Below are 25,941 nucleotides of genomic sequence, written 5' to 3'. Positions count from 1 at the left end.
AGTTACCTCATCTGTAAAATGGGGGATTAAGACTGTCCCCCCGTGGGACAACATGATCACCTTGTAACTTCCCCAGCGCTTAGAACAGTGCTTTGCACATAGTAAGCGCTTAATAAATGCCATTATTATTCTCTGTGCCTCAGTTACCTCATCTGTAAAATGGGGGATTAAGACTGGGAGCCCCCCGTGGGACAACTTGATCACCTTGTAACTTCCCCAGTGCTTAGAACAGTGCTTTGCACATAGTAAGCGCTTAATAAATGCCATTATTATTATTATTATTACCTTCAGTGTTGCCCTAACCCCCTGCCCTGCCTTTGCTCTTCTCCCCCTCCCAGCCCAAAAGCCCTTATGTACATATCTGTCATTTTATTTATTCATTCATTCATTCAATCATATTTATTGAGCACTTACTGTGTGCAAAGCACTGTACTAAGCGCTTGGGCGAGTACGATATAACAACAGACACATTCCTGCCCATCTTTTGCTCTTCCCCGCTCCCAGCCCCAAAGCACTAGAAAAGCAGCGAGGTTTATGGAAAGAGCAGGGGCTTGGGAGTCAGAGGACGTGGGTTCTAATCCCGGCTCTGCCGCTTGTCTGCTGTGTGACCTTGGGCAAGCCACTTAACTTCTCTGTGCCTCAGTTACCTCATCTGTAAAATGGGGATTAAGACTGTGAGCCCCACGTGGGACAACCTGATTACCTTGGATCTCCCCCAGCGCTTAGAACAGTGCTCAGCACATAGAAAGTGCTTACCTAATACTATTATTATTATTATTATTACAGCACTCTGCACACAGCACCTCATCTGTAAAATGGGGATTAAGACTGTGAGCCCCACGTGGGATAACTTGATTACCTTGTATCTACCCTAGTGCTTAGAACAGTGCTCGGCACATAGTAAGCGCTTACCCAATACCATTATTATTAATTATTATGACAGTGCTCTGCACACAGCACCTCATCTGTAAAATGGGGATTAAGACTGTGAGCCCCACGTGGGACAACCTGATGACCTTGTATCTCCCCCAGCGCTTAGAACAGTGCTCGGCACATAGTAAGCGCTTACCCAATACCATTATTATTATTATGACAGCGCTCTGCACACAGTACCTCATCTGTCAAATGGGGATGAAGACTGTGAGCCCCCCGTGGGACAACCTGATGACCTTGTATCTCCCCCAGTGCTTAGAACAGTGCTCGGCACATAGTAAGCACTTACCTAATACTATTATTATTATTATTCTTATGACAGCGCTCTGCACACAGCACCTCACCTGTCAAATGGGGATGAAGACTGTGAGCCCCCCGTGGGACAACCTGATGACCTTGTATCTCCCCCAGCGCTTAGAACAGTGCTCGGCACATAGTAAGCACTTACCTAATACTATTATTATTATTATTATTATTATTATTATGACAGCGCTCCGCACACAGCACCTCATCTGTCAAATGGGGATGAAGACTGTGAGCCCCCCGTGGGACAACCTGATGACCTTGTATCTCCCCCAGCGCTTAGAACAGTGCTCGGCACATAGTAAGCGCTTAATAAATGCCATCATCATCATCATTATAATTAAAAACGATTGGAATGAGTGAGAGGACCGGCCCCCGGGGAGCTTTTTCCCTGCCCCCGCCTACTTTCGGATTCCAGTTTCGTTTCCTGCGACCGAGGAGGGGCGAGTAGGCCCGGGCTTCCCCAGTCCCCAGCCCCCGTGGCCCCCAAGACTGGTGGTGGTGGTGGCAGCCCCCTGCGGCGGACCCCCCAGCCCAGGAGGACAGGATGGACGCCCCCCCCGAGGGCAAGGACCCGTCCAGGTACTCGGAAGCCCCTTCGCCAACCTCCCAACCGAAGCTCAGCGTTATAGGGGAGGGGGGCGTTGTAGGAGAGGGAGCTGGATTTGGGGGGGGGGGGGTGGGGGTTGATAATAATAACTATATTATTATAGTTACTATTATAATTAGTTATATATAACTATATATACTGCATATATACTATATACTATTCTATATACTACTATATATAGTATATATATGCCATGTACTACACTATACTATATACTACTGTATATATAGTATATATATATATATATATACACACTATACTATATACTACTATATATAGTATAGTATATATATATATATACTATACTATATACTGCTATATATAGTATATATATATGCTATGTACTACACTATACTATATACTACTATATATATATATATACACACACACATATATATATATATATATATGTATATATATATATATATACTCTGTGACTCAGTTACTTCATCTGTGAAATGGGGGTCGAGACTGTGAGCCCCACATGGGACAGGGACTGTGTCCAACCCAATATATATATAGTATATATACATATACATATATATATATAGATATAGTATATATGTAGTAGTATATAGTATAGTATATATGTACTATATATAATTATAACTAATTATAGCTAGTTATATATAGCATATACTACATATGCTATATACGCATACTATACACCACCATATATATACTATGATTATACCATATAATATATATACTGTGATATATATAATTATATGTATACTATAATTATAATTAGTTATGTGTATATATAACTATATATAATTATGGCTAATCATACTGTATGTATATATACTATATACATATGCAATATATACAATATACTACTGTATACTATACTATACTGCATACTACTATACTACATAGTTTAGTATATATATACTATATAGTATATATAGTATAGTATATATAGTATATAGTACACTATACTATGTGCCGAGCACTGTTCTAAGCGCTGGGGTAATAATAATGATAATAATAATGATAATGTTGATATTTGTTAAGCAGCGTGGGTCAGTGGAAAGAGCATGGGCTTGGGACTCAGAGGTCATGGGTTCTAATCCCGGCTCTGCCACTTGTCAGCTGTATGACTCTGGATAAGTCACTTCACTTCTCTGTGACTCAGTTACCTCATCTGTGAAATGGGGGTCGAGACTGTGAGCCCCACGTGGGACAACCTGATCACCTTGTTTCCCCCCCAGTGCTTAGAACAGTGATTTGCACATAGTAAGCGCTTAACAAATGCCACTATTATTATTATTATTAAGCCCTTACTCTGTGCCAAGCACTGTTCTAAGCGCTGGGGTAGATACAGGGTAATTAGGTTATCCCACTGTGGCTCACAGTCTTAATCCCCATTTTACAGATGAGGTACTGTGTGCAGAGCGCTGTAATAATAATAATAATAATGATGATGATATTAGGTAAGCGCTTACCTTAATCAATCAATCAATCGTATTTATTGAGTGCTTACTATGTGCAGAGCACTGTACTAAGCGCTTGGGAAGTACAAGTTGGCAACATATAGAGACAGTCCCTACCCAACAGTGGGCTCACAATCTAAAAGAGAAGCAGCGTGGCTCAGTGGTAAGAGCAGGGGCTTTGGAGTTGGAGGTCGCGGGTTCAAATACCGCTCTGCCAGTTGTCAGCTGTGTGACTTTGAGCAAGTCACTTCACTTCTCTGGGCCTCAGTTACCTCATCTGTAAAATGGGGATTAAGACTGTGAGCCCCCCCCCGTGGGACAACCTGATCACCTTGTATCTACCCCAGTGCTTAGAACAGTGCTTTGCACATAGTAAGCGCTTAATAAATGCCATTATTATTATTATTATTATTATTATTATTATTAAAAGGGGGAGACAGAGAACAAAACCAAACATACTAACAAAATAAAACAAATAGAATCGATACGCACAAGTAAAATAAAAGGTAACTGAGGCACAGAGAAGTTGAGTGGCTCGCCCAAGGTCACACAGCAGACAAGTAGGGACTGTCTCTATACGTTGCCAACTTGTACTTCCCAAGCGCTTAGTACAGTGCTCTGCACATAGGAAGCGCTCAATAAATACGATTGATGATGATGATGATGATTAGAATTTACGTCCTCCGATTTCCAAGCCCGTGTGCTCTTTTCCACTGAGCCACGCACAGGCAGGACAGGCTTTGGGCTTGGGACCGGGGGTGTGCGGGGTCAGAGAGGTTTGGGGCTGGAGGGGCAGGAGTGGGGGAGGGCTGGGGGTCGGGGACTACTTGCTGATGACCCCCGCCCCCAGAACAGAGCTGCGTCCCTACCAGCGGGAAGTGGTGCGGCCTGCCATGGCGGGACACAACGTGATCATCTGGATGCCCACCGGTTCCGGAAAGACCCGCGCCGCCGCCTATGTCACCAAACACCACCTGGACACTCGGGACCGGGGCAAGGTGGCCGTGCTGGTCAATAAGGTGACCCCCGCTCCCCGGCCCCTCAACCCCTTCCCGCTCCTCCCATCCCCTCTGCCCACCCGCCACCTAATCAATCAATCAATCAATCGTATTTATTGAGCGCTTACTGTGTGCAGAGCACTGTACTAAGCGCTTGGGAAGTCCAAGTTGGCAACATCTAGAGACAGTCCCTACCCAACAGTGGGCTCACAGTCTAAAAGGGGGAGGCAGAGAACAAAACCAAACATACTAACAAAATAAAATAAATAGAATAGATATGTACAAGTAAAATAAATAGAGTAATAAATATGTACAAACATATATACAGGTGTTGTGGGGAAGGGAAGGAGTTAATATGGGGGGGATGGAGAGAGGGAGCACTGGATAATAATAATAATAATGTTGGTATTTGTTAAGCGCTTACTATGTGCCAAGCACTGTTCTAAGCACTGGGGAGGTTACAAGGTGATCAGGTTGTCCCACGGGGGGCTCACAGTTTTAATCCCCATTTTACAGATGAGGTAACTGAGGCCCAGAGAAGTGAAATGACTTGCCCAAAGTCACACAGCTGACAAGTGGCGGAGCTGGGATATGAACCCATGACCTCTGACTCCAAAGCCTGTGCTCTTTTCCACTGAGCCACGCTGATTGGGCCCAAATCCAGCTCATTTTATAATTATAGCCATACTTGTTTAAATGCTTATTATGTGCCAGGCACTGTACTAAGCGCTGGGGTGCATACAAGCAAATCGGGTTGGACACAGTCCCTATCCCACGTGGGGCTCTCCATCTTGGTCGCCATTTTACAGATAAGGTAACTGAGGCCCAGAGAAGTGAAGTGACTTACCCGAGGTCACACGACAGGCATGTGGAGGGGCTGAAATTGGAACCCAGATCATTGTGACTCTCACGCCCATGCTCTAGCCATTAGACCATGCTGCTTCTCATGAAACATGGCCACGGCAGGCCTGTGGAGAACGAGTTGGCTAATGGCTCATCATCTTGCAGCGGCGCTCAATCAATCGACCGATCAATTCTCATAATCAATCAATCCATCGATCGTATTTATTGAGCGCTTACTGTGTGCAGAGCACTGTACTAAGCGCTTGGGAAGTCCCAGTTGGCAACATATAGAGACGGTCCCAACCCAACAGTGGGCTCACAGGCTAGAAGACTCATACTTGCCTCGCCATTGAGAGATGGAGCTGTGCGTGGCGTAGTGGATAGACCGTGGGTCAGAAGGTCATGGGTTCTAATCCCGGCTGCTGTGTGACCTTAGGCAAGTCGCTTCACTTCCCTGCGACTCGGTTGCTTCATCTGTGAAATGGGGGTCGAGACTGTGCGCCCCACATGGGACAGGGACTGTGTCCAACCCAATTTGCTTGAATCAATCAATCAATCGATCGTATTTATTGAGCGCTTACTGTGTGCAGAGCACTGGACTAAGCGCTTGGGAAGTACAAGTTGGCAACATACAGAGACAGTCCCTACCCAACAGTGGGCTCACAGTCTAAAAGGGGGAGACAGAGAACAAAACCAAGCATACTAACAAAATAAAATAAATAGAATAGATATGTACAAGTGCCTGGCATATGGTAAGCACTTATAAGATAATTGCAATGGTATTTATTGAGCGCTTACTATGTGCTGAGCTCCCTCCCTTGACAACTGTCCACCACCTCCTTCAGGCCTTCCCTGATTAAACCCTCATTTCCCCTATTCACCCTCCCTTCTGCATCACCCTCGGGCTTGGATCTGTGCCCTCTCAGCTCTTGATAATAATAATAATGATGATGGCATTTGTTAAGCGCTTACTATGTGCAAAGCACTGTTCTAAGCGCTGGGGAGGATACAAGGTGATCAGGTTGTCCTATGTGGGGCTCACAGTCTTCATCCCCATTTTCCAGATGAGGTAACTGAGGCCCAGAGAAGTTAAGTGACTTGCCCAAAGTCACACAGCTGACAAGCGGCGGAGCAGGGATTAGAACCCATGACCTCTGACTTCCAAGCCGGTGCTCTTTCCACTGAGCCAAGCTCATCTCTTGGCTCATGATATAGTCACCCCAGCCCCACAGGAATCAATCAATAATATTTATTGAGCGCTTCACATAATAATAATAATTATTATTATTATGGTGCTTGTTAAGCGCTTACTATGTGCCAAGCACTGTTCTAAGTACTAGGGTAGATACAAGTTAATCAGGTTGGACCCAGTCCCCCTGTCCCACATGGGGCTCACAGTCATAATCTCCATTTTACAGATGAGATTACTGAGGCCCAGAGAAATGAAGTGACTTGCCTAAGGTCACACGGCAGACATGTGGCAGACCCGGGATTAGAACCCAGGTCCTTCTGACTCCCGGGACTGTGCTCTATCCATTAGGCCACACTGCTTCTACTGTGTTGTGCGGATCTACTGTGCTAAACCCTTGGGAGAGTACAATATAACAGAGCTGGTGATCATCAATCAATCAATCAATCAATCGTATTTATTGAGCGCGTACTGTGTGCAGAGCACTGTACTAAGCGCTTGGGAAGTACAAGCTGGCAACATATAGAGACAGTCGCCACCCAACAGTGGGCTCAAAGTCTAGAAGGGGGAGCCGGAGAACAAAACCAAACGTACTAACAAAATAAAATAAATAGAATAGATAGGTACAAGTAAAATAAATAAATGAATAAATAGAGTAATAACTATGTACAAACATATATACATATGTTCAGGTGCTGTGGGGAAGGGAAGGAGGTAAGATGGGGGGGATGGAGAGGGGGACGAGGGGGAGAGGAAGGAAGGGGCTCGGTCTGGGAAGGCCTCCTGGAGGAGATGAGCTCTCAGTAGGGCCTTGAAGGGAGGAAGAGATACATATCTTTATCATACATATCATACATACATATGTATATGTATGGATGGATCACACATATCTTTATATGCTGTTTTTTATTTTAAAGTCTCCCCCTCTAGACTCCTTGTGGGCAGGAATCATGTCTGCCGATTGTATTGTATTCTCCCAAGCATTTAATAATAATAATAATGATGGCATTTATTAAGCGCTTTACTAAGGGCAAAGCACTGTTCTAAGCGCTGGGGGGATGCAAGGTGATCAGGTTGTCCCACGGGGGGCTCACAGTCTTCATCCCCATTTTACAGATGAGGGAACTGAGGCGCAGAGAAGTCAAGTGACTTGCCCAAAGTCGCACAGCCAACAAGTGGCGGAGCCAGGATTAGAACCCACGGCCTCTGACTCCCAAGACCGTGCTCTTTCCACTGAGTGGTCTGCACGTACTAAGTGTTCAATAGATGCTATGGATTGATTGATTACATCCAGCAGAAGCCCCTTACCACTGGCTTCTTTATCCCAAGCCCCCTAACTGTTCTTCCCAGCGCTTAGAACAGTGCTTTGCACATAGTAAGCGCTTAACAAATGCCATCATTATTATTATTATTTTATTCCCTCTGGACTCTCCTCCCCTCCGCCCTCGTTGTTCCCCCAACCTGGAACGCCACCCCCACCCTCCCGCAATTCTGCCAGATAACAGCTTCTTTCTGTGTGTATGTGTGTGTTATTTGCTAAGCGCTTCCTAAGTATCGAACACCTTTCCGAACCCTGAGGTAGGGATAAGTTAATCAGTTCAGACAGAGTCCCCATCCCGCATGGGGTTACAGTCTACTTAAAAGGGAGAACAGGTATTTAATCCCCATTTTGCAGTTGGGGAAACCGAGGCATGGAGAAGTTAAGTGATTTACCGTGGCTCAGTGGAAAGAGCACGGGCTTTGGAGTCAGGGGTCATGGATTCGAATCCCGGCTCTGCCACATGTCTGCTGTGTGACCTTGGGTAAGTCACTTAATAATAATAATAATAATAATAATGATGGTATTTGTTAAGCGCTTACTATGTGCAAAGCACTGTTCTGAGCGCTCGGGGGGGGCGGGATACAAGGTGATGAGGTTGTCCCATGTGGGGTTCACAGTCTTAATCCCCATTTGACAGATGAGGTAACTGAGGCTCAGAGAAGTGAAGTGGCTTGCCCAAGGTCACACACAGCAGACAGGTGGCGGAGCCGGGATTCGAACCCATGACCTCTGACTCCAAAGCCCGTGTTCTTTCCACTGAGCCACGCTGCTTCCCTTAACTTCTCTGAGCCTCAGTTACCTCATCTGTCAAATGGGGATTAAGACTGTGAGCCCCACGTGGGACAACCTGATCACTTTGTACCCTCCCAGCGCTTAGAACAGTGCTTTGCACCTAGTAAGCGCTTAACAAATGCCAACATTATAATTATTGTTATTATTTACCAAGGTCACACAGCAAGCAAGGGACAGGACAGGGATTAGAACCCTTATCCTCTTATTCCCAGGCCCGTGCTCTTTCCGCTAGGCCACGCTGCTTCTCTCCCCAAATCCCTCCTTGTCCAGCAAACCTTCCAAGAGTAACTCCCAACAATTCACAGTCTGGTCTGTTTCTATCCCACCCTCAGGATGTTCTCCATGCAAAATGGATTATTTAGTCTGGTTCCTTGGAAGTATTTGTATCTGTCTTCCCCATTAGGGTGTAGGCCTGGAATGCCCTCCCTCTGCCCATCCGCCGAGCTAGCTCTCTTCCTCCCTTCAAGGCCCTGCTGAGAGCTCACCTCCTCCAGGAGGCCTTCCCAGACTGAGCCCCTTCCTTCCTCTCCCCCTCGTCTCCCTCTCCATCCCCCCCATCTTACCTCCTTCCCTTCCCCACAGCACCTGTATATATGTATATATGGTTGTACAGATTTATTACTCTATTTATTTATTTTACTTCTATTTATTTTATTTTGTTAGTATGTTTGGTTTTGTTCTCTGTCCCCCCCTTTTAGACTGTGAGCCCACTGTTGGGTAGGGACTGTCTCTCTATGTTGCCAATTTGTACTTCCCAAGCGCTCAGTCCAGTGCTCTGCACATAGTAAGCGCTCAATAGATACGATTGATGATGATGATGATAAGCTCCCTGTGATTAGGAGGCGCGTCTTGCGCTTCTTCTGGGCTTTTCCGAGCGCTCAGTACGGTGCCCTGCACCTGGTGTGAATTTGGTTAATCCCGCTGCCCCCATAGGTGCCGTTGGTCAGCCAGCACAGCCAAGAGTTCAACCGCTTCCTGAGCCCGCGGTGGACGGTGGCGGGGTTGAGCGGGAACAGCGGGCAGGGCCTGGCCTTCGGCTTCGTGGCCCGGACCCACGATCTGGTCATCTGCACCGCCGAGCTGCTGCACAACGCGCTCCGCAGCTCCGAGGAGGACGGGCACGTGGACCTGCAGGGTGAGAGGGGGACCCGGCGCTGGTTGGGCAGATGGTTGGGCAGCCCGGCCCAACCATCATCACCATCATCAATCGTATTTATTGAGCGCTTACTGTGTCCAGAGCACTGTACTAAGTGCCCCTCTCCATCCCCCATCTTACCTCCTTCCCTTCCCCACAGCACCTGTATATATGTATATATGTTTGTACATATTTATTACTCTATTTTACTTGTACATATCTATTCTATTTATTTTATTTTGTTAGTATGTTTGGTTTTGTTCTCCGTCTCCCCCTTTTAGGCTGTGAGCCCTCTGTTGGGTAGGGACTGTCTCTATATGTTGTCAGCTTGTACTTCCCAAGCGCTTAGTACAGTGCTCTGCACACAGTAAGCGCTCAATAAATACGATTGATGATGATGATGATGATGGTTGGGCCGGGCTGCCTCTATATGTTGCCAGCTTGTACTTCCCAAGCGCTTAGTACAGTGCTCTGCACACAGTAAGCGCTCAATACATCCGATTGATTGATTGATTGAGGGATGGGGTGGAGAGGGGCTGGGCAGCCAGTCCCAGAGGGGGCCTGGGAAGAACTGCGCAGTGATTTCCCCTCCTTCCCCCCCACATTGGGCAGACTTCTCCCTGCTGGTGGTGGATGAATGCCACCACACGCACAAGGGCACTGTCTACAACGCCATCCTGGGTCACTTCCTGGAGCTCAAGCTGCGCGGGGAAACCCCCCTGCCCCAAATCTTGGGGCTGACGGCCTCGCCGGGCACAGGGGGTGCGTCCACTCTTGCCAAGGCCAAGGAGCACGTTCTGCAGGTCCGCCCTGGTCCCAGGCCTCCCTTCCCCTCCCCTGGGCACTTCTCCTCCTTCCCGCGGGCACATCCCTGGGTACGCTGCGGGAACCCGGCCTCTCCCGATCCCCTGCCCCCAGGCCCCGGCTCGCGTCCCTGCCTCTCGGACCTGGGCCTCTCCCTGGCCCCCGTGCCCCTCTGGGATGCCCGGGCCGTGGTTCAGCTCGGTGCCCTGTCTCCACCCCCACCGCCCTGTGCAGCTGTGTGCCAACCTGGACACGTGGAGGATCCTGTCACCGCGGGAGCACCAGCTGCAGCTGGAAACCTGGAGCCCGCAGCCACACAAGCGCTATGACGTGTGCCAGGAGAGGGGCAAGGTACGGGGCCGGGGGCAGGGGAAGGGCGAGACCACCCCTCCCATACGTGATCCCGAGTGCCAGACACAGGACAAGATTGGCATTATGTTATGCTGCAGCCCCCAAGCAACAGGGGCTTCGCAAAAACAGACGCAGGTGGAGAGACGCACAGGAGCAAAGAGAGATTGATAATAAGAATAATAATAATAATAATAATGGTATTTGTTAAATGCTTACTATGTACCAGACACTGTTCTAAGCACTGAGAAGCAGCATGGCTCAGTGGAAAGAGCCCGGGCTTTGGAGTCAGAGGTCATGGGTTCAAAGCCCAGCTCTGCCTATTGTCAGCTGTGTGACTTTGGGCAAGTCACTTAACTTCTCTTAGACTGTGAGCCCACTCTTTTAGACTGTGAGCCCACTGTTGGGTAGGGACTGTCTCTATATGTTGCCAACTTGTACTTCCCAAGCGCTTAGTACAGTGCTCTGCACACAGTAAGCACTCAATAAATACGATTGATTGATTGATTGATTCTCTGTGCCTGCTACCTCATCTGTAAAATGGGGATTAAGACTGTGAACCCCCCGTGGGACAACCTGATCACCTTGTAACCTCCCCAGTGCTTAGAACAGTGCTTTGCATGTAGTAAGCGCTTAATAAATGCCATCATCATCATCATCATCATCACTGGGGTGGATACAAGCAAATCGAGTTGGATACCGTCCTTGTCCCAGTGGGGTTCACAGTCTTAGTCCACATTTTACAGATGAGGGAACTGTGGCACAGAGAAGTGACTTGCCCAAAGTCACACAGCAGACAAGTGGCAGAGTCGGGATTAGAACCCATGACCTTCTGAGTCCCAGGCCCTTGCTCTATTCACTACGTCATGCTGCTTCTTACTACGCCATGCTGTGTTTCAGTGGACGGAGAGATACACGGATGCAGAGACAGAAAGATGGAGAGAGACACAGTCACAGAGATAGAAACAGATGAAGTCACACAGGCATGGGGAGGGAGACAAACGAAGGGACACCCAGGTGTAGACACAAAAAGATGGAGAGAGGCACAGGAACAGAGATAGAAACAGATGAAGAGACAGACACAGAGGCAGATGAGATACACCATGCAGGTGTAGAGATAGAAACAGATGGAGGTCTCACAAAGGCAGAGACACAGATGCAGACTGTAAGCTGGTTATGGGCAGGGAATGTGTCTGCTATATTGTTGCATTTTACTCTCCCAAGAGCAGTACGGTACACTGCACACAGTAAGCATCAGCAAATATGATTGTTTGATTGATTAATGTAGAAACAGAGAGACGGGCGTAGGGACAGAAAAAGATGGAGAGACACAAGTTGCCAACTTGTACTTCCCAAGCGCTTACTACAGTGCTCTGCACACAGTAAGCGCTCAATAAATGAAATTGAACGAACAAGTGCAGAGGCATCCAGGTGTAGAGGTGGAAACAGACGGAAAGACACGGGCAGAGATCCTGGTGTAGAGACGGAGAAAGATGGAGAGACAGGAACAGAAACATCATCATCATCATCATCAATCGTATTTATTGAGCGCTTACTATGTGCAGAGCACTGTACTAAGCGCTTGGGAAGTACAAATTGGCAACATATAGAGACAGTCCCTACCCAACAGTGGGCTCACAGTCTAAAAGGACTAAATATGTCCATCTCTGGGCTGAAAGTCCAGCGAAAGAGGACCGGGCGGCCCGGCCCGGCCCGACGGAGGCCTCACCCCCAACTATGTGCAAAGCACTGTTCTAAGCGCCGGACAGATGGTGAGTCAGAGACAAAGATGGAAAGACAGACACAGATGCAGGCACAATGCAGAGTCAAAGAGACATTTGTCTCTCTCCCCTCCCAGGGAGGGGATGCCCCTGTCTCTTCATTACCCTTACCAGGAGCCAGACTTTTTTAAGGCCCCCTGCCCTCGGGCTATAACCCGGAGTGGGGGTTCGTGGGGGAGGGGGTGGGCCCAGGGGGGTCGACCCTGACCGTCTCCCCTCCCTTCCCACCCCCAGGACCCATTTGGGGACCTGCTGAAGCAGCTAATGGACCGGATCCATGAGTTCCTGGGGGCGTCCGGGCTGTCCCCGGACTACGGGACCCAGGCGTACGAGCAGCATATCACCGAGCTCAGCAAACAAGGTGACACCACCAGCTAGTTGCCGGACTGTCCGGGCACAGCCAGGCCTACGGAAGGATGAGAGGCGTGTGGCGACAAAGTCCTTGCCTTCGTCAGGCTGCCAGTCTGATGGGGGAATGCAGATTTTACACACACACATGCTCAAGTGCTTAGTACAGTGCTTTGCACCCAGTAAGTGCTCAAAAAAGACCACTGAATGAATACACACATACACACACACAGAAGCACTCCCCCCTTTCGCTCCAGCAGAGCCCTTTGCCGGTACCCGTGAGTAGACAAATTCACGCCGCATGGCCGCAGGGACGGATTCCAGGATTGGAATCATTAGGCCAACCAGGTTTAGTTAATCTGGAGAAGCTTCCTGGAGGAGGTGGGCTCGCTACGGCAATTGGAAGGAAGGGGGAGGGGAGTGGAAGAGCAGAGAACACAGATGGCGTCATTCGGGCCCAGTTGGCGGGAGGGTTTGGGTGGTGGATGTCGGGGCTGGGGACTGGAGCAGACAACAAGTCTGTGGAGCTCATTGTGAGCAAGGGGAACAGGTCTGCTTATTCCCTTATTCCCTTGGAGTCGGAGGTCATGGGTTCAAATCCCAGCTCCGCCACATGTCTGCTGTGTGACCTTGGACAAGTCACTTAACTTCTCTGAGCCTCAGTCACCTCGTCTGTAAAATGGGGATGAAGACCGTGAGCCCCGCGTGGGACAACCTGATCACCTGGTATCCACCCCAGCGCTTAGAACAGTGCTTTGCACATAGCAAGCGCTTAATAAATGCCACCATTATTATTATTGTACTGTACTCTCCCACTTAGGACAGTGCTCAGCAAGTGCTCAATAAGTACCACTGACTGATTGATTGAGTGATTGAGATGAGGACGGGGAGGTTCAGGGGGTGGGGGGAAGGAAGAAACCTCGAAGGCCGAGGTCAGCGTGTTGGGAGGGGATCACCGGGGGGTGCGGACACCCAGCGGGAGGGACGGGCCTTGTTGACCCCCTCTCCGGTCACCTCGCCGCAGGAGCCAAGCAGTTCTTCCCTCACCAGCGGGTCTGCGCCCTGCACCTGCGCCGCTATCACGACGCCCTCCTGGTGCACGGTGCCGTCCGCATGGTCGACGCCCTGGAGACGCTGACCGACTTCTACAATATGGAGCGTAGGACCAAAGGCCTGGTGCTGCCTTCCGAGCGCTGGCTGCTGGCACTGTTTGACGGTGAGCTGGCACCGGGGTGGGGAGGCGAGTGGGGGAGATTCGGGGACCCCTAGGCCTCTCCAACCTTTTCCACCTGAATATATGTATATATTTATTACTCTATTTATTTATTTATTTATTTTACTTGTACATAGCTATTCTCTTTATTTTATTTTGTTAGTATTGTTTGGTTTTATTCTCTGTCTCCCCCTTTTAGACTGTGAGCCCACTGTTGGGTAGGGACTGTCTCTATATGTTGCCATTTTGTACTTCCCAAGCGCTTAGTACAGTGCTCTGCACATAGTAAGCGCTCAATAAATACGATTGATGAGGATGATGATGATGATCCTGCTGCCCCCACTGCCACCTCTCAGTCCCCGGTGGAGCGCAGGAGGGAGCTAATGTATGCCCTCCCTGCTCCCTCCCCTTGTGCCAATCAACTCATTCATTAATTCATTCATTCAGTCGTATTTATTGAGGGCTTACTGTGTGCAGAGCGCTGTACTAAGCGCTTGGGAAGCCCAAGTCGGCAACCTATAGAGACGATCCCTACCCAACAACGGGCTCACAGTCTAGAAGCGGGAGGCAGACAGCAAAACAAAACATGTGGACAGGTGTCAACTCTTCAGAACGAATAGAATTAGAGCTAAATGCACAGAAGCAGCGTGGCTCAGTGGAAAGAGCCCGAGCTTTGGAGTCAGAGGTCCTGGGTTCGAATTCCGGCTCCGCCAGTTGTCAGCCGCATGACTTTGGGCAAGTCACTTCACTTCTCTGGGCCTCAGTTCCCTCATCTGTAAAATGGGGATTAAGGCTGTGAGCCCCCGTGGGACAACCTGATCACCTTGTAACCTCCCCAGCGCTTAGAACAGTGCTTTGCACATAGTAAGTGCTTAATAAATGCCATTATCATTAACAAAATAAATAGAATAGTAAATATGTTTCCAGACTGTGAGCCCACTGTTGGGTAGGGACCGTCTCAATATGTTGCCAACCTGTACTTCCCAAGCGCTTAGTACAGTGCTCTGCACACAGTAAGCGCTCAATAAATATGATTGAACGAATGAATGTACAAGTAAAATAGAGTAATAAATCCGTACAAGCATATATACAGGTGCTGCGGGGAGGGGAACAGGCATGTGCCCCCCTACTCCTCAGAGAGGCAGTGTGGCCTAATAGAACAAGCACGGGACTGGGAGTCAGAGGACCTGAGTTCTAATCCCTCCCCTGCTATGTGTCTGCTGCGTGACCTTGGCCAAGTCACTTAATTAATTAATTGTGGTATTTGTTAAGTGCTTACTATGTGCCAAGCACTGTTCTAAGCACTGGGGTGGATACAAGGTAATCAGGTTGCCCCACGTGGGGCTCACAGTCTTAAGCCTCATATTACAGATGAGGCAACTGAGGCACAGCGAAGTTAAGTAGCTTGCCCAAGGTCACGCTGCAGACAAGTGGCTGAGCAGGATTAGAATTCATGTCCTCTGACTCCCAAGCCCGTGTTCTTTCCACTGAGCCACGCTGCTGCTCAACTTTTCACTCAATTATCTCACCTCATCAGAGAAGCAGCGTGGCTAGAGAAGCAGCGTGGCTCAGTGGAAAGAGCCCGGGCTTTGGAGTCAGAGGTCCGGGGTTCAAATCCCGGCTCCGCCAACTGTCAGCTGTGTGACTTTGGGCAAGTCACTTCACTTCTCTGGGCCTCAGCTACCTCACCTGTAAAATGGGGATTACAGCTGTCAGCTGTGTGACTTTGGGCAAGTCACTTCACTTCTCTGGGCCTCAGTTACCTCACCTGTAAAATGGGGATTAAGACTGCGACCCCCCCCGTGGGACAACCTGATCACCTTGTAACCTCCCCAGCGCTGAGAACAGTGCTTTGCACATAGTAAGCGCTTAATAGAGGCCATTATTATTATTATCTGTAAAATGGGGATTCAGTCCGACTCCCTCCTCCTTAGAACGTGAGCCCCATGTGAGACAGGAACTGCGTCCCACCTGATGAACTTGTATCTACCCCAGCGCTTAGAACGGTCCTTGGCACATAGGGCCTAACAAGTACCTTAATTCATCATCAATCGTATTTATTGAGCGCTTACTATGTGCAGAGCACTGTACTAAGCGCTTGGGAGACCTTAATTCTTCTTCTTCTTATTATTATTACTCATTCCTTGGACCAACTCGCCTTCCCCTGGCAGAGCACAAAGGAGCGCTGGCCCAGCTGGCCCAGGATGCCCGCTATGAAAACCCGAAGCTGAAAGTGTTGGAGGGGGTGCTCCGGGAGCAGTTTGAGGGATCCGAGGCCTCCACGCGTGGGATCATCTTCACCCGCACGCGCCAGAGCGCCCATGCCCTGTATCACTGGCTCGTGGCCCAGCCCGGCCTCCAAGCCCTGGGCATCCAGGCAGCGGTGCTCACCGGCGCGGGGCAGGGAAGCCAGACCCAGCCCATGACTCAGGTGGGTCCAGCGGGGCAGGATGGGGTCGGCGGGGGGTCCCCTCTAGACTGTAAGCTCCTTGTAAGCAGGGAATGTGACCGTTTATTGCTTTATTATACTCTCTCAAGTGCTTAGTGCAGTGCTCTGCACACTGTAAGCACTCAATAAATAGGACTGAATGAATTGAGGGGGTAGGGATCTTGAGGGGGCTCAGGAAGTTGGGTGGGGAAAGCAGGGCCTCCTGCCCCGCATCCCCGTCTTTTGACTTTCCCCGCTTTAGGGAAGCAGCGTGGCTCAGTGGAAAGAGCCCAGGCTTGGGAGGCAGAGGTCATGGGTTCTAATCCCGGCTCCGCCACTCGTCCACCATCATCAGTTCCGCCCGTGTCCTGGCCTGAGCTGCTGAAACAGCATCCATAGGCCGGAAAAGCGCTGACAAGGCTGCAAGGGGAGGGGGCAAGGAAGGGCCAAGGCCCCCCACCAGCCGGACTGGCCTGCCCTCCTCCCTCGAGGCTCTGTTCCGGGTGCAAAGTCATGACCCCCATCTCCAGCCCGGATGAGGGAACGGGGCAACACATACACCCCCACCCCGATGCTTTCCCCAGCTTTCTGGGGTGCCAAGTGGACAGGCTTCAATGAGCCCGGTTCAAAGGGCGCCCAGCCTAAGATCAGTAGCGGCAGCGTGGCTCAGTGGAAAAAGCACAGGCTCTGGAGTCTCAGAGGTCATGGGTTCAAATTCCGGCTCCGCCACTTGTCAGCTGGGTGACTTCGGGCGAGTCACTTCACTTCTCTGCACCTCAGTTACCTCATCTGTAAAATGGGGATTGAGACCGTGAGCCCCATGTGGGACAACCTGTTCGCCTCGTAACCTCCCCAGCGCTTAGAACAGTGCTGCTTTGCACATAGTAAGCGCTTAATAAATGCTATCATTATTATTATTATTCTCGGGACCTCAGTTCCCTCGTCTGTAAGATGGGGATTAAGACTGTGAGTCCCACGTGGGACAACCTGATGACCTTGTATCTACCCCAGCGCTTAGAACCGTGCTTGGCGTATAGTAAGCGCTTAACAAATACCAACATTATTGTTATTATTATTTTGACCCCCAGAAGTGCCAGATGGCCGTGATTCAGCAGTTCCGGGCGGGGACGTTGAACCTGCTACTGTCCACCAGCGTGGCTGAGGAGGGACTGGACATTCCCCAGTGCAACATGGTGGTACGCTACGGCCTGCTGACCAATGAGATCGCTATGGTCCAGGTAATCGCCCCCCTTCCCCGCCCCCCACGGCATCCTCACCTCCACCTCCGATGATAATAATAATAACGATGGCATTTATTAAGCGCTCACTATGTGCAAAGCACCGTCCCAAGCGCTGGGGAGGTTACAAGGTGATCAGGTTGTCCCACTGGGGGCTCACATTTAATCCCCGTTTTCCAGATGAGGTAGCTGAGGCCCAGAGAAGTGAAGTGACTCGCCCGAAGTCACCCAGCTGACAAGTGGCGGAGCCGGGATTTGAACCCATGACCTCTGACTCCAAAGCCCGGGCTCTTTCCGCTGAGCCACGCTGCTTCTCACCCCCCGCCTTCGCCCTGCTCCTCCAGGCGCGGGGCCGAGCGCGGGCCGAAAACAGCCTCTACTCCTTCGTGGCCAGCGCGGGCAGCCGGGAGGTGCGGCGGGAGGAGGTCAACGAGGCGTTGGAGACGTTGATGGAGCAAGCCGTGATGGAAGTGCAGGCCATGCCGGAGGACACCTACCGGGCCCAGGTCGTTCATTCATTCGTGCATTTAATCGTATTTATTGAGCGCTTACTGTGTGCAGAGCACTGGACTAAGCGCTTGGGAAGGACAAGTTGGCAACATATAGAGACGGTCCCTACCCGACAACGGGCTCACAGTCTAGAAGGGGGAGACAGACAACAAAACATGTGGACGGGTGTCATCAGAATAAATAGAAATAAAGCTGGATGCACGTCATTAACAAAGTAAATAGAATAGTAAATATGTACAAGTAAAATAAATAGAATTTATTAGATAATAAATAGAATAAAATAAATAGATCGGTAGGGGAGGGGCTTGAGGATGAGATGCAAATGAGATGCTTTGGCTCAGCCTCCTTCTGCCTCCCCCCTGACACCTCCCAGCCCCCTCCAGGCCTGATAATAATAATAATAATAGTAATAATAGTATTTGTTAAGCACTTACTATGTGCCAGGCACTGTACTAAGCACTAAGCAAACAGGTTGGACACAGTCCCTGTCCCATGTGGGGCTCACAGTCTCAATCGCCATTTGACGGATGAGGGAACTGAGGCCCAGAGAAGCGAAGTGGCTTGCTCGAGATCACTCAGCGAACAAGTGGTGGAGCCGGAATTAGAATCCATTACTTTCTGCCTCCCAGTCCCATTCAGTCATTCATTCAGTCGTATTTATTGAGCGCTTACTGTGTGCAGAGCACTGTACTAAGCGCTTGGGAAGTACAAGTCGGCAACATAGAGAGACGGTCCCTACCCAACCACGGGCTCACAGTCTAGAAGGGGGAGACGGACAACAAAACAAAACATGTGGACAGGTGTCAAGTCGTCAGAACAAATAGAAATTAAAGCTAGATGCACATCATTAACACAATAAATAGAATAGTAGATATGTACAAGTAAAATAGAGTAATAAATCTGTACAGACATATATACAGGTGCTGTGAGGCTATTCCCAGCACTTAGTACAGTGCCTGGCCCCTAGTAAGCGCTTAACAAATAACACTACACCACGCTGATCAATCAATCAATCAATCGTATTTATTGAGCGCTTACTGTGTGCAGAGCACTGTACTAAGCGCTTGGGAAGTACAAGTTGGCAACATATAGAGACAGTCCATTATCAGATTATCAGATTATTATCTGACGATAATAATAGTAATAATAATAATGATGACTATGCACAAAGCACTGTTCTAAGCACTGGAGAGGTTACAGAGTGATCAGGTTGTCCCACGGGGGGCTCACAGTCTTCATCCCCGTTCTACAGATGAGGTAACTGAGGCCCAGAGACGTGAAGCGACTCGCCCAAAGTCACCCAGCTGACAACTGGCGGAGCCGGGATCGGAGCCCATGACCTCTGACTCCAAATAATAATAATAATAATAATAATGATGGCATTTATTAAGCGCATACTATGTGCAAAGCACGGTTCTAAGCTCTGGGGAGGTTACAAGGTGATCAGGTTGTCCCACGGGGGGCTCACAGTCTTCATCCCCGTTGTACAGATGAGGGAACTGAGGCCCTAGAGAGTGAAGCGACTCGCCCAAAGTCACCCAGCTGACAATTGGCGGAGCCGGGATCGGAGCCCATGACCTCTGACTCCAAATAATAATAATAATAATAATAATAATGATGGCATTTATTAAGCACTTACTATGTGCAAAGCACTGTTCTAAGCTCTGGGGAGGTTACAAGGTGATCAGGTTGTCCCACGGGGGGCTCACAGTCTTCATCCCCGTTCTACAGATGAGGTAACTGAGGCCCTAGAGAAGTGAAGCGACTCGCCCAAAGTCACCCAGCTGACAATTGGCGGAGCCGGGATCAGAGCCCATGACCTCTGACTCCAAATAATAATAATAATAATAATAATAATAATAATAATAATAATAATAATAATAGCATTTATTAAGCGCTTACTATGTGCAAAGCACTGTTCTAAGCGCTGGGGAGGTTACAAGGTGATCAGGTTGTCCCACGGGGGGCTCACAGTCTTCATTCCTGTTCTTCAGATGAGGTAACTGAGGCCCTAGAGAAGTGAAGCGACTCGCCCAAAGTCACCCAGCTGACAATTGGCGGAGCCGGGATTGGAGCCCATGACCTCTGACTCCAAATAATAATAATAATAACAATAATGATGGCATTTATTAAGCACTTACTATGTGCAAAGCACTGTTCTAAGCACTGGGGAGGTTACCAGGTGATCAGGTTGTCCCATGGGGGGCTCACAGTCTTCATCCCCGTTGTACAGATGAGGGAACTGAGGCCCTAGAGAAGTGAAGCGACTTGTCCAAAGTCACCCAGCTGACAATTGGCGGAGCCGGGATCGGAGCCCATGACCTCTGACTCCAAATAATAATAATAATAATAATAATAATGATGGCATTTATTAAGCGCTTACTATGTGCAAAGCACGGTTCTAAGCACTGGGGAGGTTACAAGGTGATCAGGTTGTCCCACGGGGGGCTCACAATCTTCATCCCCATTGTACAGATGAGGGAACTGAGGCCCTAGAGAAGTGAAGCGACTCGCCCAAAGTCACCCAGCTGACAATTGGCGGAGCCGGGATCGGAACCCATGACCTCTGACTCCAAAGCATGGGCTCTTTCCACTGAGCCACGCTGCTTTCTCTAATCCCACCCACCCCGTCCCCCACCAGATCCTGCGGTTGCAGCGGGAGGCCGTGGAGCAGCGCCGGGCCCGGGAGGCCAAGAAGGAGGCGCAGAGGAACCAATTCCAGCCCGGCACCGTGCGCCTGCACTGCATCAACTGCACGTGCCCCGCGGCCCCCGGCTCAGACCTGCGCCTGGTGGAGGGCACCCACCGAGTCAACGTCAACCCCGCTTTCCGGTCAGCCCACCGAGGGGTGGGCGCGGGGGACCCCCGGCCGGCCTCGGGGGCCGCGGCCCACCCCATCGCACCCGGCCGGGCGTGGGAGCTGGGGGGAACCGAAGATTTGGCGGGAGGGGAGTTGGGTCGACAGGCCTGCCCGTGACCCCCAACCCCTCTTACCCCCTTCTCCGCCAAGACTGCTGTACCGCGCCTCCCCCAGCCCCGTGACCATCGACCGGGTCTTCAGGGACTGGATTCCCGGGGCCGCTATCAGCTGCAAGGCCTGCGGACAGGTGGGTGACCCGAGACCCTCGGCCCGACGGGGCGGGAGGTGAGCGCGGGAAGAAGGCCTGAAGCCATTCAACCGCGTTTATTGAGCGCTTACTGTGTGCAGAGCACTGGACTAAGCGCTTGGGAAGGCCAAGTTGGCAACATGGAGAGACGGTCCCTACCCAACAGCGGGCTCACAGTCTAGAGGGGGGAGACAGAGAACAAAACCAAACATTAACAAAATGAAATGAATAGAATATGTATAAGTAAAATAAATGGAGTAATAAATACGTACTCTCCCAAGCACTTAGTAATAATGCCCCTGGAATGCCCGGGCCTGGAATGCCCTCCCTCCGCCCATCCGCCAAGCTCGCTCTCTTCCTCCCTTCAAGGCCCTGCTGAGAGCTCACCTCCTCCAGGAGGCCTTCCCAGACTGAGCCCCTTCCTTCCTATCCCCCTCGTCCCCCTCTCCATCCCCCCCATCTTACCTCCTTCCCTTCCCCACAGCACCTGTATATATGTATATATGGTTGTACATATTTATTACTCTATTTATTTATTTATTTATTTATTTTACTTGTACATATCTATCCTATATCTATATCTATCCTATTTATTTTATTTTGTTAGTATGTTTGGTTTTGTTCTCTGTCTCCCCCTTCTAGACTGTGAGCCCACTGTTGGGTTGGGACTGTCTCTGTATGTTGCCAATTTGTACTTCCCAAGCGTTTAGTACAGTGCTCTGCACATAGTAAGCGCTCAATAAATACGATTGATGATGATGATGATGATGATGATGATGATGATGATGATAATAATAATAATGATGGTATTTGTTACAGTGGAAAGATCCTGGGCTTTGGAGTCAGAGGTCGTGGGTTCAAATGCCGGCTCTACCAACTGTCAGCTGTGTGACTTTGGGCAAGTCACTTAACTTCTCTGGGCCTCAGTTACCTCATCTGTAAAATGGGGATTAAAAAAACTGTGAGCCCCCCTTGGGAGAATCTGATCACCTTGTAACCTTCCCCACGCTTAGAACAGTGCTTTGCACATAGTAAGCGCTTAACAAATACCATCATTATTATTATTACTAAGCGCTTGGGAGAGTACGTGTTTATTACTGCATTTATTTTACTTGTACATATTCTATTTATTTCATTTTGTTAATGTTTTGCTTTGTTCTCTGTCTCCCCCTTCTAGACTGTGAGCCCACTGTTGAGTAGGGACCATCTCTATATGTTGCCAGCTTGGACTTCCCAAGCGCTTAGTACAGTGCTCTGCGCACAGTAAGCGCTCAATAAATACAATTGGATGAATGAGTAAATGAATACAATATAACAATAAACTGTTTCTAGGCTGTGAGCCCGTTGTTGGGTAGGGATTGTCTCCGTTGCCACATTGTAATAATAATAATAATGATGGCATTTATTAAGTGTTTACTATGGGCAAAGCACTGTTCTAAGCACGGGAGAGGTTACAAGGTGATGAGGTTGTCCCACGGCCGGCTCAAAGTCTTAATCCCCATTTTCCAGATGAGGTAACTGAGGCTCAGAGAAGTTGTGACACAGCTGACAATTGGCAGAGCCGGGATTTGAACCCATGACCTCTGACTCCAAAGCCCGGACTCTTTCCACTGAGCCACGCTGCTTCTCATGTACTTTCCAAAGCGCTTAGTACAGTGATCTGCACACAGTAAGCGCTCAATAAATACGATTGAATGACTGAAGGAATAAACAGACACATTCCCTGCCCACAACGAGCTTCAGCCTAGCTGGGGGGCCCAGGGCGTGTGAGGCGGGGTGATTATTGAGCACTCGCTGTGAGCAGAACACTGTACTAGGCGCTGGGTAAAGCCCTATACGACAGAGTTGGTAGACGCGATCCCCGCCCGCAAGGAGCTTCCAGTCTTGGGCTGTGAGGCCGTCCTTTGCCTCCCCTTCGGGCATAGTGGTCATGGGTTCTAATTCTGCTCGCCACTTGTCTGCTGGGCAAGTTCATTCATTCATTCAGTCAATCGTATTTATTGAGCGCTTACTGTGTGCAGAGCACCGTACTAAGCGCTTGGGAAGTACAAGTCGGCAGCACATAGAGACGGTCCCTACCCAACAACAGGCTCACAGTCTAGAAGGGGGAGACGGACAACAAAACAAAACATGTGGACAGGTGTCAACTCGACATTACAAATAGAGTTAAAGCTAAATGCACATCATCAACAAAATAAATAGAATAGTAAATATGTACAAGTAAAATAGAGTAATAAATCTGTACAGGTGCTGTGGGGAGGGGAAGGAGGTAGGGCCGGGGGGTGGTGAGGAGGAGGAGAGGAAAAAGGGTCTGGGCCTCTGTCACCTCATCTCACCAGAGAAGCAGCGTGGCTCAGTGGAAAGAGCAAGGGCTTTGGAGTCAGAGGTCATGGGTTTGAAACCCGGCTCCGCCGCATGTCTGCTGTGTGACCTTGGGCAAGTGACTTAACTTCTCTGAGCCTCAGTTACCTCATCTGTAAAATGGGGATTAAGACTGTGAGCCCCAGGAGGCCTTCCCAGACTGAGCCCCCTCCTTCCTCTCCCCCTTGTCCCCCTCTCCATCCCTCCCGTCTTACCTCCTTCCCTTCCCCACAGCACCTGTATATATGTTTGTACATATTTATTACTCTATTTATTTATTTATTTTACTGGTACATATCTATTCTATTTATTTTATTTTGTTAATATGTTTGGTTTTGTTCTCTGTCTCCCCCTTCTAGACTGTGAGCCCAGTAGGGACTGTCTCTATATGTTGCCAACTTGGACTTCCCAAGCGCTTAGTCCAGTGCTGTGCACACAGTAAGTCCTCAATAAATATGATTGATTGATCACCTTGTATCCCCCCCAGTGCATAGAACAGTGCTTTGCACATAGTAAGCACTTAACAAATGCCATTATTATTATTATCTGGAAAGTGGGGATTGAGACTGCGAGCCCCACATGGGACAGGGACTGTGTCCGACCACATTTGCTTGCATCCACCCTAGCACTTTGTACAGTGCCTGGCACATAGTAAGCGCCTAACAAACACCACAATTATAATTCTTCTTCTTCTTCTTATTTATTAGCCCTGGGGGATGGAGATGATCTATAAGTCGGTGAAGCTGCCTGCTCTGAGCATCAAGAACTTTGTCCTGGAGACCCCGGCCGGCCGGTTCCCCATCAAGCAGTGGAGCCGGGTGCCCTTTGCTGTGGACGACTTTGACTACGTCCAGCACCTCACTGACCAGCAGGACAGCTTGCAGCCGCTGCCTGAGCTCTGAGTGGGGGTGGCACGGCCCCGCCGGAGGGAGGGACCAGGCACAATCATAATGACAGTAATAAGAATGAGGGAATTTGTTAAGCACTTACTATGTGCCAAGCACTGTCCTCAGTGCCGCGGTAGGTACAAGTTAACCCACAAGGGGTTTCCACTCTTATCCCCGTCTTACAGATGAGGTAACCGAGGCACAGAGAAGGGAAAGGACTTGCCCAAGGTCACACAGCAGACATGTGGCGGAGGCTGAATTAGAACTCAGGTCCTTCTCCCGTGCCCATGCAGCCCCGCCTGAGGCCACTAGAGGGCCACCCTGCTCCGCCCCCCCCCCGCCCTGCCCTGCCCGCTGCCTCCCTCCTTCTCCTTCCTTCATCATCATCATCATCATCAATCGTATTTATTGAGCGCTTACTATGTGCAGAGCACTGTACTAAGCGCTTGGGAAGTACAAATTGGCAACATATAGAGACAGTCCCTACCCAACAGTGGGCTCACAGTCTAAAAGGGGGAGACGGAGAACAAAACCAAACATACTAACAAAATAAAATAAATAGAATAGATATGTACAAGTAAAATAAATAAATAAATAAATGGGTAATAAATATGTATAAACATATATACATATATACAGGTGCTGTGGGGAAGGGAAGGAGGTAAGGCGGGGGGATGGAGAGGGGGACGAGGGGGAGAGGAAGGAAGGGGCTCAGTCTGGGAAGGCCTCCTGGAGGAGGTGAGCTCTCAGCAGGGCCATGAAGGGAGGAAGAGAGCTAGCTTGGCGGATGGGCAGAGGGAGGGCATTCCAGGCCCGGGGGAGGACGTGGGCCGGGGGTCGATGGCGGGACAGGCGAGAGTGAGGTACGGGGAGGAGATCAGCGGTTGAGGAGCGGAGGGTGCGGGCTGGGCTGGAGAAGGAGAGAAGGGAGGTGAGGTAGGAGGGGGCGAGGGGATGGATGGACAGCCTGGAAGCCCAGGGCGAGGAGTTTCTGCCTGATGCGCAGATTGATTGGTAGCCACCGGAGATTTTTGAGGAGGGGAGTAACATGCCCAGAGCGTTTCTGGACAAAGATAATCCGGGCAGCAGCATGAAGTAGGGATTGAAGTGGAGAGAGACACGAGGATGGGAGATCAGAGAGAAGGCTGATGCAGTAGTCCAGACGGGATAGGATGAGAGCTTGAACGAGCAGGGTAGCGGTATGGATGGAGAGGAAAGGGCGGATCTTGGCAATGTTGCGGAGCTGAGACCGGCAGGTTTTGGTGACGGCTTGGATGTGAGGGGTGAACGAGAGAGCGGAGTCGAGGATGACACCAAGGTTGCGGGCTTGTGAGACGGGAAGGATGCTAGTGCCAT

General features: G+C 49.7%; 1 protein-coding gene across 1 annotated transcript; it reads left to right on the top strand.

Moving 5' to 3' along the window:
- Window positions 1-1,732: 1,732 nt before the first annotated feature.
- DHX58 (DExH-box helicase 58) lies at window positions 1,733-24,600 on the top strand. Its single transcript, XM_038754255.1, has 13 exons — window positions 1,733-1,818; window positions 4,133-4,301; window positions 9,359-9,560; window positions 10,173-10,363; window positions 10,599-10,715; window positions 12,728-12,854; window positions 13,866-14,057; window positions 16,226-16,485; window positions 17,571-17,720; window positions 18,065-18,226; window positions 20,872-21,062; window positions 21,241-21,337; window positions 24,406-24,600. Exons 1-13 carry the CDS (start codon window positions 1,784-1,786, stop codon window positions 24,598-24,600), a joined length of 2,088 nt encoding a protein of 695 aa, XP_038610183.1. The 5' UTR covers window positions 1,733-1,783.
- The last annotated feature ends 1,341 nt before the right edge of the window (window positions 24,601-25,941 follow it).

This window comes from Tachyglossus aculeatus, chromosome 11 (assembly GCF_015852505.1).
Source record: "Tachyglossus aculeatus isolate mTacAcu1 chromosome 11, mTacAcu1.pri, whole genome shotgun sequence".
Classification (NCBI taxonomy): domain Eukaryota; kingdom Metazoa; phylum Chordata; class Mammalia; order Monotremata; family Tachyglossidae; genus Tachyglossus; species Tachyglossus aculeatus.
Note: the sequence above shows the minus strand (reverse complement) of the source record. Positions and strands in the feature narration are given on the sequence as shown.